Source organism: Polypterus senegalus, chromosome 5 (assembly GCF_016835505.1).
Source record: "Polypterus senegalus isolate Bchr_013 chromosome 5, ASM1683550v1, whole genome shotgun sequence".
NCBI lineage: Eukaryota > Metazoa > Chordata > Cladistia > Polypteriformes > Polypteridae > Polypterus > Polypterus senegalus.
The window spans coordinates 208,257,320-208,275,553 of NC_053158.1; the positions used below are offsets into that span (position 1 = coordinate 208,257,320).

Below are 18,234 nucleotides of genomic sequence, written 5' to 3' on the forward strand. Positions count from 1 at the left end.
CCTTCCCGGAGTGACGTCACAGCAGCCACGCCACTGTTACCATAGAGACGCCGGGCGGGCGCCTCGCATCAAGAGCCGTGCCGAGTGGAGTGTCGCGCTTGTCGGTGAGTACGTACGCCGTGTCTGCGCTTCGACTCGTTCAGTCTTTTACTTTTAAACAATTCCTGCGAATGGCGAACGAGGAGTTTACGGGGACGGAGCGCAGGTTATGAGGCGCCTTTCACGGCGGGGATGGCGTCGTGCCCCCTGTGTGCCGCTGCGGTGTTAGTGTTGGTGGGGGCTGCCCGGTGAACGTGACGCCTCCTTGTTGAGTCGCGTGGCCGCCCGGTAGAACAGGACGGAATCCCGGCGGGGCTGACCGCTCCCTGCTGTAGTTTTCGGGATTTGGCCTGACGTTCCAGTTTATTGTCCACCTGCCTTACGGCGCCCTTTCCGTTGGACCCTTTTGAGGTCCACTTGCCCCTCTGCTTGTTGCTTCGTTCTGTGAAAATCAAATGACATCCCAGCGAAGTTCACCGAGTGTTTAAAATCGGGGTTCAGAATGAGAGCCGGGCCTGGCGAGAAGATTTGAAAGAGAGAGAGAGAGACCCCCCGAGTGTCTGTGCCAGTCAAAGAGAGGGTGGCAAGTCTGGGTCCTGTTCATTATGCCATACTGAGGTGGTCTTTGAGCTTCAAGGGTCGAATATACAGACCAGAAAGTAAAGTGGGCTCCAGAAAGTCATAATGGAGACAAAGCAGGCGATGGGCCGCCCCACGTCATGTTAGCTGGTGAGTGGCAGGCGAACGATCGACGTTACCCATCAGCGAGGGTCATTGCTTGGTGTGACCCCGGCTGGTGGCCCGAACAGACGAGGAAGTGAAAGTGAGCCTGTAGGATGGTGGGGGTCTCTACTAGTACTGTGTGCCACTCAGGATGGCATTCATCATACGTGTCCTGGACTGGAGGCAGCTGTGTGGTAGTGACATTCTGAGTCCCCTTCACCACCATCTGTGTTGCCCTGTGCCCGTGAGCTAGGCAGATGCCATTACAGTCGTCTGTCTCCACATGATGAACGCAGACAGATCAGGCTGCTGTGGGCTAAAGCTGTGCCAGGACACCATGCCCGGGCACCATGGGCTGAACCACTCTTGACTCCTGTTAGGGGGTGGCAGGGTCTTTAATGCCTGCTGTGTTTCTTCAGCTGTGCGGTGCCATTCGTGCCATGCCAGTGTGAAGTGCTTGTTTTGAATGATTGGACTGGGGTGAGTGTGTCTGGGTGGTACGTGGTGACCCCCTTGACTAAACCCTAGGCTGTCCAGTCGACTCCCACCCTCTGATACCAACTGGCAGCCAAGTTATTTATGCAGTGCCATGCGGCCTAAGGCCAGAGGTGCCAGGCTCGCTGTAACTCGCAATGATGTCTGGACAGCTGAACCCATCCGGCCTCACCATGTGGAGACAAAGAGGGGGCCGGAAAGGACTTATGAAGCCCACCGTTTAGTGTGAGTCACGCTGTTCACCTGCTCTGAGTCCAGAAAGCACACCATGCCTGGCAGTGCCACTTGAGGAGAGAGCCGGGTCGCCTGGCCCTGGTGACTCGTGTCTTTGAAGTGCTGCTAATGTCACCCGTGCCCATCTGACTAGGCCTCGGTGTGCCACAGAGCACCCATCTTTGGTGTAAGCGTGCCATTTCAGTGCTGGCACCATGGCTCCAGGTCACTCGGCAGCCCCTCTGATGTGACGTCTTGTTGAAGTGACGCTGCTGAGAGTCATATCTGGTGCTCTTCGAGGTCCCCTGTGTGTCCCCTGTGTGTCTCAGCGTCAGTCACCTTTGTCCCTCTCAGCTGCCATGTCCCTGTTTTAACACGATGGCAAACAACCCCCTCAGCCTTCAGAGTTTCAGATGCGTTTGTTTGTTTCCTCAAACTCGAGGGGCTGATTTGGACATCGGTGGGGGCCGCAGGGCAGAAGCAATGAGCCCCTGGCTGACAAGTGGCAGTGTTCTGCCCACCTGGCACTGCACACACATGGGCAGCCTTTAAACATGGAGACATCAGAGGGGAGAGAAATAAGGACCTGTCTGGGACACCTTGGTGACAAACGGTGGTCCTCACCTCAGAGAACGGTGACAGCCCTTTAAAGGATGGCAATAAAAAAGAAGACAGGAAGAAACGAGAGGAGGGCACTCGGCCCATTTGTCACTCGTGAGTGCGGCCACTGAGTGTCTCACGTGCCATGTGGTGACGGGGGGTGTGCCGCATGTGTGTGACGTCACCTGGGGGACCCTTTAAAAGGCCTGCGTCTCGCCGGTCCTCCAACTCCAAGGCTGCAATTCGCTCCTGGGGTGCTGCCCACTCGGTTACGTCACCCGTGTCCTGCTCGTGAACGTGTGGTGACGCTTTGCCGTTTAGTGGAGTCTGCTGGTCGCCTTCTCGACGCCCTTGAGGACCCTAAAGACACTTCAGTCCCATGATGCTCGGCTTCGAGTGCTGCTATGTCTCCCGTTGGGGTCTCATTAGGGTGCCCGCCACGTGACGTCTCCCCTTCTTTTCTGTTCGGCGCTTTTTATAAACGTAACCCGACATTTGCACGTCACGTGTTGTGTCAGTCCTTGTCAGGGGTCTCTTCCTACAGGACGGTGGTCTCCCATCTTGTATTCTTGTAGCGCTCAGCACTTTTCCATTTCAAGCTCCGTTGTCCTGAAGTTCTTCTGGTGGTCTCTTCTGTGAGTGACCTCGACCTCCGGCTAAAGACAGATTGGAAGAGCAAGGGTCAAAGGACAGACAATACAGTACCCCACTGTTTATTGTGGGGGGGCCGCAATGGGCTTGAAGAGACCCCTCCAGCCTTGACTCTCAAAGAGAGACCCCCTGCAGGTAGGCTGGGCACGCAGTCGGGGTCAAAACAACAGAAATATGACGATTCAGGGGGCTCCACGGGTGGTCTCGCTGACCTGAGCTCCAGTCTGGTGGGCCGCCTCACCACTGTCTTTGTCAACGTGTGACACTCGTTTGGTGACGTTCTCCCAGTTGGCTCACTGCCAGGTGAAGTGGCACACTCAGGGTGCCATTTGTGGGATTTGAAGCCAGAGCCTTAGCTTCTGTGCCATGCTGCCCGCCAGTAACGTTGGCTCTTTGTAAAAAAAATGACAAATATTTGATAAATAAAAGTGCAGTGTGAGTCATGTGACTTCTGATCCACTGATTAAGTGCTGCCACTGGCACTGATGCCCATAGTCTTATGAAATGTGCCAGGCGACACAGTTGGCTGTAGTGTAATAAATAATATTCAAGAAGGAATTGCAACGTGTCGTTTGATTTGCTTTGGAACGTCCTTAACGGATGTGACGCCATCTGCCAGGTTTTCCCTTTTCCGGGTTTTCTGGGTTCTTCTTCGTCTTTTTAGTAAGTGACAAGTCTGTGTCTTGGTGGCCGTTTGTGAGATTTCACCCCTTTGACTTCTGGGAGACCCAGAAAGCCGTCACACTGTGCTGGGCTTGAAGCCCACCGGCTGAGAAAGACGCCCGTTTGCCCTCTTTAAGTCTCTGTGGGGACTTCCCAGTCAGTCAAACCCGCAGTGACCACCGCAGTGTGACATTAAACCACATGCTGCCATAGCCGACATGTCACAAGATCTCTGGCAGTGACTCGGCCGCATTGAGCTCGTGGGCCCGAGTGTTGATTTGCACAGGTGGCGCCGTGCCAGTCCTTCATGAGGGCCGAGCTGAAGCCTCAGCAGCGCATCGGGCAGTTTGAGCCGCAGGACCCCCAGCACAGGCGGGCAGACAGACGCTCGTTCCATAAATAGATTCATTAGTTGACACACACACACGAGAATAAATGTAAAGAAATAAAACTCAAAAACCTTGTGACATGGCAGTCCCAGCCCCAGTGAGGCGCTATACAGGCGGGCATGTGAAGGACCCCCAGTCCTGTTGGCTGAAAGTCCTCAGCATTGTTGTGCCGCGTCGTTCATAAAGGCACTCAGTTTTGTCCTCATTCTCTCCATCACCACTATGACCTCTGGGGGTCTACAGCGTGTACCTTTGTAATGAGCTTGTTGACCCAGTGGGCTTCGCGTGGAGTGACATCACCAGCCCAGCCCACCACAGTGGCCACCACAGACTTGTAGAAGATGTGAAGATGGACGTCACTACCCTCATTCCAGATCTGCGGTCTGCCCCTCCTTCTATAGCCCCTCTGCATTATGAGACCAGCCCATCCGGCCATTAATGTGGACCCCCAAGTACCTGTAGGAGTGGACCACCTCCACATCTACTCCCTGAGTGGTGACCGCACGCCGAGGCTCTTTGGCTTTGCTGATGTTCAGTTGCAGACACTCCTCCCCCAGACTCCCCCTCATCCGGACCCCCCGGGTAACCCGACCTGCTGTCATATTTCTAGTCTGAGGTGCTCAGAGTGACAGGCCCGTGCCTTGTGCTGCTCCAGCGTTTCCCAACTGGTGGTCACCCACTTGCAGATCTCGGAGGTGCCCCCTTAACAGGGATGGCACTGAAGAGATGAAAAGCCAGAATCCTCACAGCCCTGTGCGGTGGGTCTGGGTGGTCTACCACAAGAGGACTGGCCTCTCAGGGGTCTTCATGATTTGAGATTTAGGCACCACTGGTGTAGTCATGAGGTGACGCGCTGGCCTCCTTACAGTGCAGCAGTGGCACTTTCTGGAGCCTCGGTGACAGAGGACACCACAGCGCTGGTCACCTTTTAGAACTCGAGGCCCAACTCCCCGTGCTGTGTGTGGCCTCCCTATTTGGTCTTCAGTTACGGACAGTGATGGTCAGAGGTGGTGGCCTTGTCACTGGCCATTTCAAGTGACTTGTTGATGCTTTGGGGGGACCGTCATTTCCATCGCATCTCGTCTTTCGTCCTTTGTGCCAGTCTACTAGTTAATGACGTGTCCATCTTGCATGTTCTGCTGTCAGCCGAGCCGTCACATGACCCAAAGGGACCCCCCCCCAGCCGTGCCCACCTCATTCATACGAGACCCTCGCTCCAGAAGCCGTCGCTGAGTTGACGTCCCCACGTTTTGTGCTCTCAGCCTGTGGCCTTCTGCTCTGACAAAGCGGCCATTGGGAGTTCGGGTGCAGGCCTGCTCTTCATCTTAAAGGCCCTCGTCATCCTCCTCTGTTTTTAGGTTGTCCTTCCTTCAGATGCCTGTGAGGAGCCACTGGTGGCCGTTGGATGTCAGCCTGGGGGGCTTCTTCACTGCAGTTGAGCCCCCTCAAGTTCACTCACCTCTGTCCTCCGTTTCTTTGTTCTTCCTGTCAGCTCCGCCATTTCAAGGATTCTTATAAGCCGCGGGTTTACGCTGGGTGGGTATGATGAAGTGTCCCCTCGTCACCAGTGACCTGCCATCTCGAACCAAATCCAAATGCCCAGCCAGAGTCTACAGGACCGGCGTTGCCCACCCTGCTTTGCCCTTTTCCACTTGTCAAGCTTGGCACACCTGCCAGCTTAGCCACAGCTGAACACGGGCGTGAGGGACCTCTGCTGGTCTCAAACCTGCCGTAGCGTCCCACTTGACTGCCATCTGCGCCTTTGTAAGGTTGTAAGAGCAGAGCGGCCCTGCCGGGCATCCCCGTGTGCTTGTGACGACAAAGTCCAGCCTGCCCGAGTGTGCCCTCGGCGTGTCGATGCTGGCAGCTGCCATGCCTGTAGTGTCAGAAAACGTCCACCAGACTGAGGAGTGTCACTCAGGGTCACTAATGGCCAAATGTGAGCCAACCGAGCAGCGTGGCACGGCACCCACGACTGACTGTGGTCTTGAAGTGCCACGCGCGAGTCCACATGTTTCATACGCCGTGTTGCTTGTGTCTCCACAGGTCCAGTTTGAGGTCCAGTTTGTCCCCGAGCGTCCGCCATGATTTCCAGCGACGCGGCGGTCAACGAGAACCTCCGGCTGCAGTTTCAGGCCCTTCAGGAGCAGCAGCAGCGGCGGCTCCAGAAACAGATGGAGCGGAAACAGGAGAGGGTGCAGCGGAGCGACAAGACCCCGGCCAGCCAGACGGCGGACACGTTCCGAGTGGGAGACGACCTGCACCTCCTGGACGTCATTCGGGACTCGCCCGACTCCGTCAATGCCAGGTGCTGCTCAGTAAGCGCTGCCCTGTTGGCGCTGCCAGGGCTTTGCTTGGCTTGATTCTGCTACGAAGACGCAGCTTTTTGTTTGTCTAGTGTACCCCGTGACGCCTCGTGTTCGGGTGCGAGGCGCGATGTGAGCCTTCATTTTAGTGCTCAGCTGGGGGGGAAGTGGCGGAGCAGACCACCGCAAGGAGCCGGGGGACTCGTCGGTGGGCACCAGTGACGGGCAGGCAGTGCGGCGTAGCGGACCTCGGACTGAGCTGAGGATGTGGGCTCAGATCTCACTGCTGACATTGTGCGGCCACCGGGGGTCACTGCGCTCGTCTTCGCTTCAACTGGAAACGCAAACGAAACGGAAGCAGTTGAATGTGAAATGTGGGAGGAGCTAAGATACGATAAGAAGATACGACACGATAAGACGATACGACGATACCATACGGCAGCACTGAGTGGTCCACTGCAGCCTCTCCTAAGGGGTACTTTCAGGCTCCAGGCCCCCCTTCTGTGACTTTGCATTTCCATTCCATTCCATTTCAGATGTGCCCAAGCTGGCGTGCCGCGCAGGTTCATCTGTCACTCATACTTTAGTTCCGTTGTCATCACGTCTCATGGAGGTGGTCCTGCAAGTCTGTAAGACCCCTCAGCGTCACCCTCAGGCTGCAGACGAGGACCGCCGTTGTTGGAGCCGAGCTTGGCGTTATGAGCTCTTGGTTGGCACTGTAGGCTGTGCTCTGATACTGTCACGTGTGCTAAGTGACACTCTTGTTGTAATTTTGATAACTCAACACCATTTATTTCTGTCACACATTTTCATACAACAAGTAGCTCAAGTGCTTTACATAATGAAGAATAGAAAACTAAAAGACACAGTAAGAGAATAAAATCAGTCAACGTTAATTAACATAGAATAAGATTAAGGTGGTCCGATGGCCAGGGTGGACAGACAAAACAAAAAAAATAAAATCTGTAGGGATTCCAGACCACGAGACCACCCAGTCCCCTCTGGGCATAATGTGTTCTGCCACCACCTTGACTTGCGACACAGTAAACGCGCAGCACACGTCACATCAGGAGCCTGAACTGAATTCCAGTGGGACATTACTGTGGGGGTCCGGCCTACTCGTGTGACGCCCGACGGAGACAACGAAAGTCTGGTGGCCTCACAAAGGCCACAATTAGAGCCACCGTGGGTTGCCATCGCGCTTGGCAGGAATGAGCTGCCAAACCTGACGCTTGGATTGCAGGATTGTTGGTTGATCCTTTGGCAGAAAAGACCCCCCAAAGTCCAACAAGGACCCAAATAACCAACAGCGTAGTGCCAGTTTGGGGCTGAGGCTGGAGGAGTCGGAGAGGTGGGAAGGTCGTTGGACTGGACTGTGGTGACGATGACATGGCAGCTGAGACCCTGAGCCAAACTATTTGTGGACCAACCAGCCCGCGTCCCCATCCTCGATGTAAGCTCTGACATCTCGAGGGTGCCCCCCCCGTTCTGGTTAGTAGGACGAGAGCACAGGAAGGCCTTGGAGTCGAGCCACAGCTTCTCGAGACGGGAGGGAGCCCATTGAGTGACCCTGTGAGAGGGCCAGCAGTGGCCTTGGGGACACACTGGAGGGACCCTCTTGAGCGTGTTGTTAACGGTCTGGGCTGGCGTGTCTGTGATCGGGGCGTCGGTGGGGTGGCTGGTCCTGTGACGCTGGCCTTGGTGCTGATGATGGGATGCCTGTGTGAAGTTAAGCACCACGCCACTCGGCTCTTCCTCTCTTCCCTTTCAGGCTACTCGAGGATGAAGTCGACCAGCTGCAGAGTCAAATGAGGGAGCTGCGCGATGAGAACAGCAGGCTTCATAAACTCCTCAGTGAGAAGGACTTTGAGATCAAACATCTGATGAAGAAGAGAGAGGAGGACAAGCTGGCACTGGCCGGTAGGTGCCTGCTAGGGGAGTGCAATGGAGGAGACCTCGGAGTGTGTTCAGACTTGGGTGGTCCTCAGAGGTCCCCCGGTCAGGTGACAGCAGTGAGATGTGCCATCAATGTGTAGAAATCGTCCAGGAGTAGTGACGGCGACACACATGGCATCTTAAGACACTCTGTCCAGCCAGCACCCCATTGTCCCATCACCTTCCTCACACATCAGACCTTCTGTCAGCTTTACGTGCCCACGTGTCACACGCGGGACTGACGTGTCCCCCGAGCCCGAGGTCGTCCTCGCTTGCCTGATCTCACCTTGAAGTCTGAGCACATCACACAATGACATCTGTGACATCATCATTCTGTCTGGTGCCATCCTCACGAGGCGCACCGCACGGCCAACAAAGAAAGATCCACAATCACAGCCGAGCCCGGACCCCCCACCCCTGTTACGGCCCCCCGCTGCTAACTGTGAAGGACTCCTCATGGCGCCGCCGCACTTGACGTTTCCATTTCTCTCCGTTTCTCGAAGGGACCTCTGGGATGGCAGGAGACATCGCGGCAACAAAAATCGTGGAGCTGTCCAAGAAAAACCGGGAGCTGACGGCCGAAACGGAGCGGGAGAAGAGCAAAGTGAAGCAACTTGTGAAGAGGATCAGGGAGCTGGAGCGGGAGGTGAGGGGCTGCCCACGCCGGCCTTCTTCACATCTTGTCATTCCCAGAGTGTCTGTCCCTAGTGCTGAGGGACGAGGGACACCCAAAGCCAAGGCCATCGGCCTGATCAAAGACTGGCAGTCAAGACAAGAAAGGGGGGGGCCAGCACTGACGACCGCCATATTTGATGGCACTGCGTTGTCCTCCTCCTCGGGCCTTACGCCCCACTGAGGTTACAGGAAAGGACCGATATGAGCACTTGAGTGCCCAAGGTGCCCAGCAAAGCCCTGGGGTAGGTCGCAGTGGGGTGGGCATCTTGTTGTCCCTTCACTGTCAGGCCTCCCGCATTGGGGCGGGCAGCAGGGTGTGGGTGCTGTGCCACTGATTATGACTTCATTTCTGTTTATTTTTTGTAATCTCAGCCCGTGTGTGCCAGTGCCCATGATGGAGCAGACAGCAGAGGTCACCCGTCCGGCTCGGCGAGTGCAGAGAAGACTTCGGTGAGGAATACGTTTAGCTCTTCGCCTGCAGGACTGCGCTGCGCCCTCGTCTGTCGTGACATTTCTGACACGCCAGTCAGTAGGCACTGACGAAAGGGCACAGCTGGGTGCCATCTTGGGTGTTCACGGGCATCACGGGCGGCCCTCCCCTCACGACGTGTCCTTCTGATTTTTTCAGCCCGAGAATCCTGAGGTCAGAGCTCTGCAAGAGAAACTCGCGGCGGCCAATTTCAAGATGTCCGAGTACAGGAATCAGCTGCAGACTGTCCGGCAGGAGCTCAAGGTCGCCCACAAGGTACGGAGCGACGCCCGAAACGGTGGGCACGCCGGAGCGTCCCGGGGAGTGATGAGGGGGCCCCTGCTTCTCTTTTGTCGTCCCCCCATCTCCAGGGTCCTCCTTCACCGCTCTCGCCCCGTCGGCCATCTGATCAGCAGCTAAAGGTGGTAGGGAGACGCAGCAGGCGAGGTGTGTGACGGGCGACCCTCCCAGCTGGCACACCTTCCATAGGTCAGGGGGGGCTTTCAGTCCAGTAGCATGTATGGCTTTCCATAGTCATCGTTTTCCTCCCACCCTGCAGCGTCTTGCTGGTGTGGGGGGCAACAGGAAGCTGGGGGGCTTGTCAGGCTTCGCCGCTCTTCTGATCCAAAGAAGTCAAATCTTCAGACACGTAGAGTCGTGTTTACCTCGTCACAGATGTCCCCCAAGTCATTAATCGCATGACACCTCCATCTTGAGAACGGCGGCCCACAGAGTGCGGCACAGATGCCCCCCTTTTAGTTTCGATTTTTGTACTTCTGAGGTGGAAGATCTCAGCTGGCATCGATGAAAAGCGACTGGCAAACTGGCCGTTATGTGACATCGTAAGAAAGGGGGTCTGCACATGTGCTTCTTTCATGCCCTCTACAATCTGTGGCTGTGTGCTCACTGGCACCTCTCGTGAAGCGAATGTGCCGTACCAATGGGACCTCCTCGAGTCACCTGTCCGCCAGAGAGCCCACCCTCAATGTCCTCACTTCCTCTCTGAACAAACAAGTCAGCCCAGTGTTGCCATCACAGCTGCGTGCAGGTGACGTGTCCCTATCTGAACACCTTGGCATTCTCCATTGGTGCCAGACGAGTACCCGCCTTGGGCTTTGCCATCTTTCTTGCTCAGGTCGACTGTTCCGCCCTCATTGTCCCCGTCGGTTTGCTATTCCTTCTCCATTGTCACATCGTCTCTTGCTTAGAGTTGATGTCACCCGATTGTTTGATGTCCTGCTGCAGGCCTGCATTGTGTTCTTTGTCATCGACAGGTTCTGGCAAATGAAGTGGGTGAAGAAGTCAGCATCCAGCAGCTGGTGGGCTCCCCGGGGAGCTGGCGTGGACGAGCCCAGCAGATCCTGGTCCTTCAAAACAAGGTGTGGAAAGGTCTCGGGACGGGCACGGGGGGCTCCGATTTGGGCTTTGGCTCTCGGCCACTCCTTACTGACCCTGAGGCCTGGGAAGATGGCGGCGAGGACTCTGGTCGCTGAGCCCCTGCGTCTGTGCCAGATCAGCTGATTCATTGGCTCGTTGGGCTCGCCAGTCGGGGGGCTCAGTGGTGGCCTTTATCCTCACCGAGGGGTGTGTCCTTCGTTCTCAGGTTCGGGATCTCGAACAACAGCTTGGCCAAAGTTCACAGAGGAAGCGGACGTCGCTCAGCGTCGAGGAGGAGATGCTGGGATTGGCCGCCCTGCACAAAGCGCCGTTACAGGAGAGAAACCAGAGCCGCATTCGCTCGATGGAGAAAGAGAGGAAAGAAGCCGTGGAGGTGAGTGAGCCATGACCGAGCAGCGGCTACAAGGAGCAGGACGTGTGCCACCTTCACCCTCCAAATGTTGTCAGCCTTCAGCGGCTCGACTCGGAGGTCTCATTCTCGTGACCCTTTGAGCAGGGGGCTTCCATCTCGAGTGCACATCTCCCCAAGGGACATCGGCTGTGACAGTAGGGGACGACGCCCTTCTGACGCTGCTGGCTCTTTGTTGTACCAACGCCATCCAAGCTTTACTTTTTCCGAGCCCAGTGAGCTGAACTTTTCGTTTCATTTCCCTTTTTACGTGTCCATCGAGTTCTGTTTGGATGGCGTAAGGCTGGCGCTCCTCGTGTTCATTGGACGCAAGTTCACATGAATGTACTCAGGACTCCCCTTTGGAGACGCTGCCCGCCATTTTAGTTAATCCTGGTGGTCCCCGCGGCGCCCGCCCACGTGGTGGTGAAACAGGAGAGACTTTAATTAAAAAGAAATGTAATGGCGGCCAATTGTGGCTGCTAAGGTGACGCAGTTGGCACCACGTGTTCTTATAGGTGCGCTCTGGTGTCAGACGCTGGCACTGTATCCGATGGTGCTCAGAGAAGAGCATGTGGCCGTGATATATGTGCCAGTGGGCAGCTACCCTCTCTGATCTCTGTCTCTGTCAAAAGCGTCAAACGTCACTCCGTAACAATCTCCAGATGATGATGATGATGATGATGATGTCTGCCGAACAAACGCCCATCGCCTCAACACAAGAAAAGCTTTGGGACAGCCAGCCAGCCAGCCAGCCATATATTGTCCCTGCAAGCTGCAAGCGGGTATTTGAGATAAAGAGCCCTCATGTGCACTTGTCGGGTGTCCTACTTTTGAAAACGTGGCGGCTTTAAAGGCCAAGAGCGGATGTGACATCGCGGAACCGGAGGTGACATGCTGACATCTGAGCACCGGAACCGGAAGGGATGTCTTCAAGGTTGAATCAGGCAGGTTTGCTCGTGTTTGGTCTGTGGAGACAACAGAAGGTGGTTTAGCGCCCACTAGACCCACCCAAGGACTGGCGTGGAATTACCCTCACCTGGTCCATACAGCTTCCTCCTACTCACGTGTGTGTGACACTAGCTAAGCGGAGGCGAGGTGCGCTCCAACACGTGGCGAGAGGTAGAGCGACTGGTGTGTGAGTGAGGAGGGCCCCGCCCAGCTCCGTCCTCCTGAGGGCCCCGCCCAGCTCCCCCACTCCTGAGGGTCTCGCCCAGCTCCCTCCTCCTGAGGGCCCCACCCAGTTCCATCCTCCAGAGGCCCCGCCCAGCTCCCATCTCCTGAGGGTCCCGCCCAGCTGCTTACTCCTGAGGGTCCCGCCCAGTTCCATTCTCCAGAGGCCCCGCCCAGCTCCCTCCTCCTGAGGCCCCGCCTCCCCTCGGCCCACTGTGTCTCTCGGATTCACACAAATATTTCGCTCCTGAAACCGAATTGTGATTCTTAGCGCGATGAGAGAATTCACAGAATCACCCGGAATGTTCAAACAAATTCTAGGAAAAACCCCACTCTCAACCCGTGACGTAATTCACTCGTGAAAAGTGGACGGACGGACAGACGGACGTTGGATTTTATTATTTGTAGAGACAGAGGTAAGAGGGACAGTGAGATGCCATCTTGATTGCTGCTGCGTGTAGTAAAGATCTCTGAAGGGTCATCTGCATTGGCATCGGGATGTCATGAGTAGCGGAGCACCAACTGCCAGTCTGCCTGCCTGCCGTGCCCTTCATCTCTCGCTAATGTCGTTTTATTTCCGCCGTCTGCAGAGGCTCGCCACGGACTTTGAAGCTTTGCAGAAGGAATTTGAGGAGCAGAAGAAGAAGTTGGACGCCTCAAAAGCGAGAAACCAAGTGCTGGGCAGCGAGGTGAAGTCCCTCAAGAGTCAGATCTGCACCCTGCTGGAGAAGGGCAGGCACGACGACGAGCTGGTGGATGCCCTCCTGGTAAGAGACGTGAGTGGGCTGTGCCTTCAGACATTGGCACAAGTCGAGTGGTGGCTTGCAGGCGGGTATGAGGGGGGCTCGATGTTGTGACCTTGTGTTGCTGAAGGCTCCGTCGGCCATCTCTTCAGGTGACGGTGTCATATGGTGTCGCCCCTTCTGTTAGTAAAGTTACAGAAACGTGAAGCTGCAGCCTTCGATTTGCCCACCGCACTGGGCACGAGATGAACTCGCCTCCACCGTGTTTGTAGGTTTGTGACGATGACACAGGTGTGGGTTTCACTCTTTCCACATCCGCGTCCTGTCATCTGCCCACGATCTGTGCAGCCAATGGGAGGCGCCACAGTGCCAGGTTAGTGGGCGGGCTCACTGCCATTGTTATACCATGCCACGCCCCCTCTGAAATGTTTCTACAGGCACATAGGAGGTCAGTAGGAGGGTGGGGGACAGGGGGGGCTTTCAGAGGAGGAACTGGGTGGGGTGCAGTTCTGCCCCCGGGACCTTTCATCAGAGGACAGATGGAGGGTCCGTAGCCTCCATACCAATGGGATTATCGGTCCAGAGGGTCCTCATTTTCATCCGTATGGTGACACGGTGACATTCACACTCGCATGTGCTAATCAACACGTCGCCACTCGCTGGCGATTGTAAACGAAATCCCAGACTGGAGCCAAATTGCTGCGTGTGGCCCTCACTGACACTTTAGTGACACGTCTGAGCCTGTCTCGGGTGTCCTTGTCACAATTCTCATCACAACCGTAAAGGGTCTTAACCCAAAGCACTGGCCTCCCCCGATGCCCACCGCTCTTTAAGCCCCTTTCTCCGCTCAATTCCACAGAAACAACAGAAGCAAATGCAGGAGCTCGTGAGTCGCCTGAGCCAGCAGGAGCAGAGCAGCAAGATGGCGCAGCACAGCCAGCAGGGCGGCAGCAGCGAGACCCTCAAGCACAACTCCTTGATTGAGCAGCTCAAGCAGATCGTGACGGAGCGAGAAGGCAAAGTGCGAGAGCTGGAGGAGGAGATCAAGCAGCTGACCTCCAAGGTGACCGAGGGGCCCTCGTGTGGTTTTGGCTGTGCCGTCACTCGAGCCCCCTCAGATGCTGAGTCGTGTGTTACAGAGACAGTCGAGGGAGGAATCCAAAGCCAAGATGGCGGCGGCAGCGGGCGACTCCGAGGGAAGAGCAGATATCGACGGCACGGCAAGGATCGGCTCGGCCCGGTAAGACCCCTGCTTGGACTCGGTGGCTGCTAGGGTGACGCTGTGGGCACCGCGTGTTCTTATAGGGTGGGCTGGTGGAGGAACAGATCCCCCCCCCTACATTTGGGATTTGAGGGGCAGTTTAGACAAGGAGGCAGTGCCAATCACTGAGCCACCATGCCATGCCTTGTAAGTGTGCCGGGGTCTCGGGCAGACCAGACCAGGCCAGGCCAGCCGGACCCCTTTGTGTTTAACTCGTGCCATTCATTTGTATGAACAATAAAACTGAAGGGGACACCCGGTAGGCCATTAGCCTCAAACCACGCACTTGTCTGACACACGTCCCCAAGACCCTCAGGGGACATGTCACAGCTTCGTATGGAGACACTTGACGGGCCCCCTCCTTGCCCCCTCGTCCCACTTCATTTCTGTGCAGCGAGAGTCACCAGGGGTTAGTGGTGCCCTCGCCCTTTCTGCTTCGCCGATGTGCCATAAAGTAACATGACCAGGCACACTTGCTGTTCGATCACATGTATTCTGTCACTGTCACACTGTCACTTCACTTTAGGTCACCGTTTCACGTATTCCGTGATTGTAAAGAAATGACTTGAACTTGAAAATACTCGAGTGTCCCTTTAAGGTCCCTGGCACCCACGGCCGGTCCTTTGTCACTTGTCTAGACAGACGCTGGCGTAGTGAACTCTCATGTGCAGGACTGGCTCTCTCGGTGCCCGCCCACAGAACCACTCACACCGGGTGACTTTGCCCTTCTCTCCGCAGCACCGTCTCTGCATTGGGCCACACGTTAGTGGAGTCGACGGCCGCCCGGCCCCTGTCTGCGAATGCCGCCGATACGAGGTGAGTAAGCCGCTCGGTGAGACTCCGATGTCACGGGCACGTCTTTTACTTCTGATGCCCGTCTTTCTGTGATTCCTTTCCTCTTTCTTCTGCAGCACCAATGTGGCCGAGCTGAAGTCACTGCAGGCCCAGTGCACCGAGTACCGAGCCGTGGCTCAGGCCGCCGAAGTCGAGCGAGAGAAGCTGCTGGAGCTGGTGACCGTCCTACAGCGCAGGTAGGGCTGGCAGGACCCTCGGTGGGCACACCTGACTGTGGCTTGGGCTGCAGAGGTGTCGTCACTCGTCACCGCCGGTCCGCGTAGTGCACGTCTCACCTAAAACTCAAAGGTGAAGGAAGTCGCGGCTGCCGAGTGTAAGCGAAGGGTTAAAGGCACACGTGGTCAGCTGGTCTGAAGGGGACGACGCGCTGCATGAAAACAAGATGGCGGCTCAGGGGGCTGCTTTGTCTCAGCCACTTGTGGTGGCCTTTTAAGATTACGTGACACTCCCCACGTTTCCATCTGGGACTCTCAAGCCGTCTGTTCTTATTGGCCAGTCGGGGAGCTTCAGCACTGGGGGTCTGAAGTTCTCATCCCCGTGCAGAGAGGCCACTCGCCAGTAGGGACAATCAAGAGGTGACCTCGGGCGTGTTGGCAGCAGCCAGTAAGTGGCACTCGTGTCATGAGTTATAAAACCTGCCAGACATCTGTTACGTTGGGGGGGTTTAGACACTTTGGGGACATGGGCGGTGGGCACAGCATGTTAGATCCTGCAGGCGGACCCCTATTTCCGTTTGCCAAGACTGCCACAGCTCACCTGGGGGGATTGTTAGTGCAATGAGTTGATTGAAAGCAAAGGCTGTAAGTTTATTGGGGGTCCCCTGGGCATCAGGAGACACACAGTCAGAGTGAGAGAGCGATGGCACTTTATGGGTACCCGTTGATGGCCAGTAAAGAAACAATGGAGGACGCCACTGCTGAGGGCTTTCAAATGACCTGGGGGTGGTAGCAGGGGGCTTGTAATGGGAGGGAGTGAGGGGTCCGTGCACACAGAAGTAAAGAACAATTAGTGGGCTGGCATCAGGGAGGGGTCCTCATTCTGGGACTAAACGCAGACCCTTAGCGGCACCCCCTTGCCTTGTGTACCCATCTGACATCAGGACCACCTTCACCCGCCGAGCCCATTCACAGTTGACTTTTCAAGCCGACGTGTCATCTCAGACCCTGCAGGCTCTTTAGTGGGGGTCTTCACTTCTGCCCATTCTGTCTCATGTAGCCGATTGTGTCCCATCTAAGGTGGGCTCCTGGCTTGTATCCAGCTGGGCGATGAGTTCTGGACGGGAATGCGGTACTCGAGCCCCACACAGAGGCGTGACGTTTGTCTTTGGACCCCTGCCGGCCCCCGTGTCACCTTTAGGAGTTGATCAGGTGGCTCAGAAGGCTCACAAGTTCAGCCATTTTGAAAAAGTGGACCCCAGCACTGAATCCTTTGCCCCCACCCTCCCCGGCATTCTCCATCCGACTGACTTCTTCTTCTTCTTCTTCTTCAGATTGGATGAAATGAAAGGACTAAGTCTGGAGGCCGAGCAGAAGCTTCAGGAGGAGCGCAAGAAAGCGGTGGTCCTGGAAAAGCAGCTTGAAAAAAACAAGCTGGAGCGGAACGGCCAGCGGAGCAAAGTGACAGCAGGTGAGGGTGGCAGCACCCATGGCCACGGAGTCCTCGAGGGCCTGGCAATCAGAAGTCCACAGCGGACTGGCCCAATGGCAGGTGACCCCTCTGCTCTCATGTCCTTTATTTCAGGTGCCATGTTAAGCAGCTCTAAAATGAACAAGACGGAGAGTCTGGATGTGGCACCTGCTGGCTTGGCACCCGGACCCCTGGAAGCTCAGATCGAGGAGTTGAATGTCAGGTGAGTCTGTGCATGTGGGCGTTTGGATGGGACCCGTCCTCGGGTTCTTGTCATCATTCATCTCGTATGGACTCGGCCAGCTGAGTGACCGCCATTAGCCGCTCGGGCCGTTGGAGTTTTCACTGATCTGCCAGCCAAACATCCAGAGAGATACGAGAGGGCGCCGCCTCAGTCCTAGGAAGGCTTTAGGGGGCACGTCACACACCAGCTGCGGGCACTCATGAGCGTGGGCTAGCAGAGCAGCCGAAACTGGCCAGTGGCATCACCAGGAGTGAGGAGAGGGGCTTCAGATAGGACAGGGAGGGGGAGCACCACTAGCCAGGGCACATGCGGGTCCTGCCCAAGTTATTAGGTTACTACGTGACGACGTGCCCCCCAGTGATATCGTCCCTGTCCTTGGTGTAAGCCCACCAGGCGTTCACTGCCCAGTACCCGTGCCATTAATTGTGTTTTCCTTCATTTTTAGGCTCACCAGCCAAATGGAGCAGAATGCCACCCTGAAGATGGCACTGAGGAGTTCTCAGAAGTCCAAAGAAGACGACCTCAAGCTGTACAATGAGATGATGCGCCAGGTGAAGCAGGTCTTCCTACAGGCGCTGTGGCAGCACAGACAGGACAAAAAGATGAGCACTTAAGGCAGCGCCATAGCTGAAGAGTGGGCCGACTACAGGACTTTGGTGGGCTGCCCATGCAGCTGGCATCACTCTGGACAGGGGGAGTGAGGCCACAGGTGCGGGTCACCAAAGTTGTTATTCAAATAATGTGGAGAGATGCCACTCAGTCGGGGGGGGGTCTCTCTTGTCCAGTCGGACCAGCCTGGTAGAGGTGGTCCGAGAGCAATCATGTCGGGTGTAGCAGGAGTAACACGAGAACTGCGGCGTAATCGATGACAAACACAGGGACGAGACATCGAAGGTCAGGGCCACATGTCACACGTCGACGTGACCCTGATTCTTCTGCGGTGTCAGATGAAAATAAAGAAATGTCTGACAACGTCTGAGACGAGTCTGCGTGGGTGTGTGCCGAACACGGGGGGCTCACCAGTGGTCTGCTCCTGAACCAGCGCCATGGGCGGCCGGGGAAACTCGTGAAATGTTTGGCTGGGCAGTGGCAGGGAACACGGGAGGACGTGCCAGGCCAACAGTTGGCGCTGCACCAAATACGACCTGCCGTCACATCCACCCCGACCCGCGACAGGTGGTCCCGGACATCGCATGGTAGTGGGTACTGAATGGGGACAGTTGGCAGGTCATGATGTCTGTTGCAGACGGGGATGCCACACTGACACCTCCAGCTGTTTGTCTTCCAAACGGGTGCGTTGAGCCGATTGTGGGCAGCGAATCGACCGGACCACCTCAACTTTGGAAGCTCATTGCACTCCGTGATCTTAATATGTGATGCCATCTGTG

The 18,234-nt window shown here is 56.1% G+C and overlaps 1 protein-coding gene across 2 annotated transcripts; it reads left to right on the top strand.

The window, feature by feature from the left end:
* On the top strand, positions 1–17,822 carry ccdc13 (coiled-coil domain containing 13). Of its 2 annotated transcripts, none has more exons than XM_039754064.1 (16): positions 1–104; positions 5,820–6,081; positions 7,851–7,999; positions 8,518–8,660; positions 9,062–9,139; positions 9,318–9,434; positions 10,433–10,537; positions 10,762–10,929; positions 12,708–12,884; positions 13,720–13,923; positions 14,006–14,100; positions 14,860–14,937; positions 15,033–15,152; positions 16,466–16,602; positions 16,717–16,825; positions 17,292–17,822. In XM_039754064.1, exons 2-16 carry the CDS (start codon positions 5,858–5,860, stop codon positions 17,458–17,460), a joined length of 2,073 nt encoding a protein of 690 aa, XP_039609998.1. In that variant the 5' UTR covers positions 1–104; positions 5,820–5,857; the 3' UTR covers positions 17,461–17,822. The 2 variants fall into 2 exon arrangements, with proteins under 2 accessions (XP_039609998.1, XP_039609997.1); XM_039754063.1 differs by having other exon boundaries at positions 2–104; positions 14,000–14,100.
* Positions 17,823–18,234: the final 412 nt, after the last annotated feature.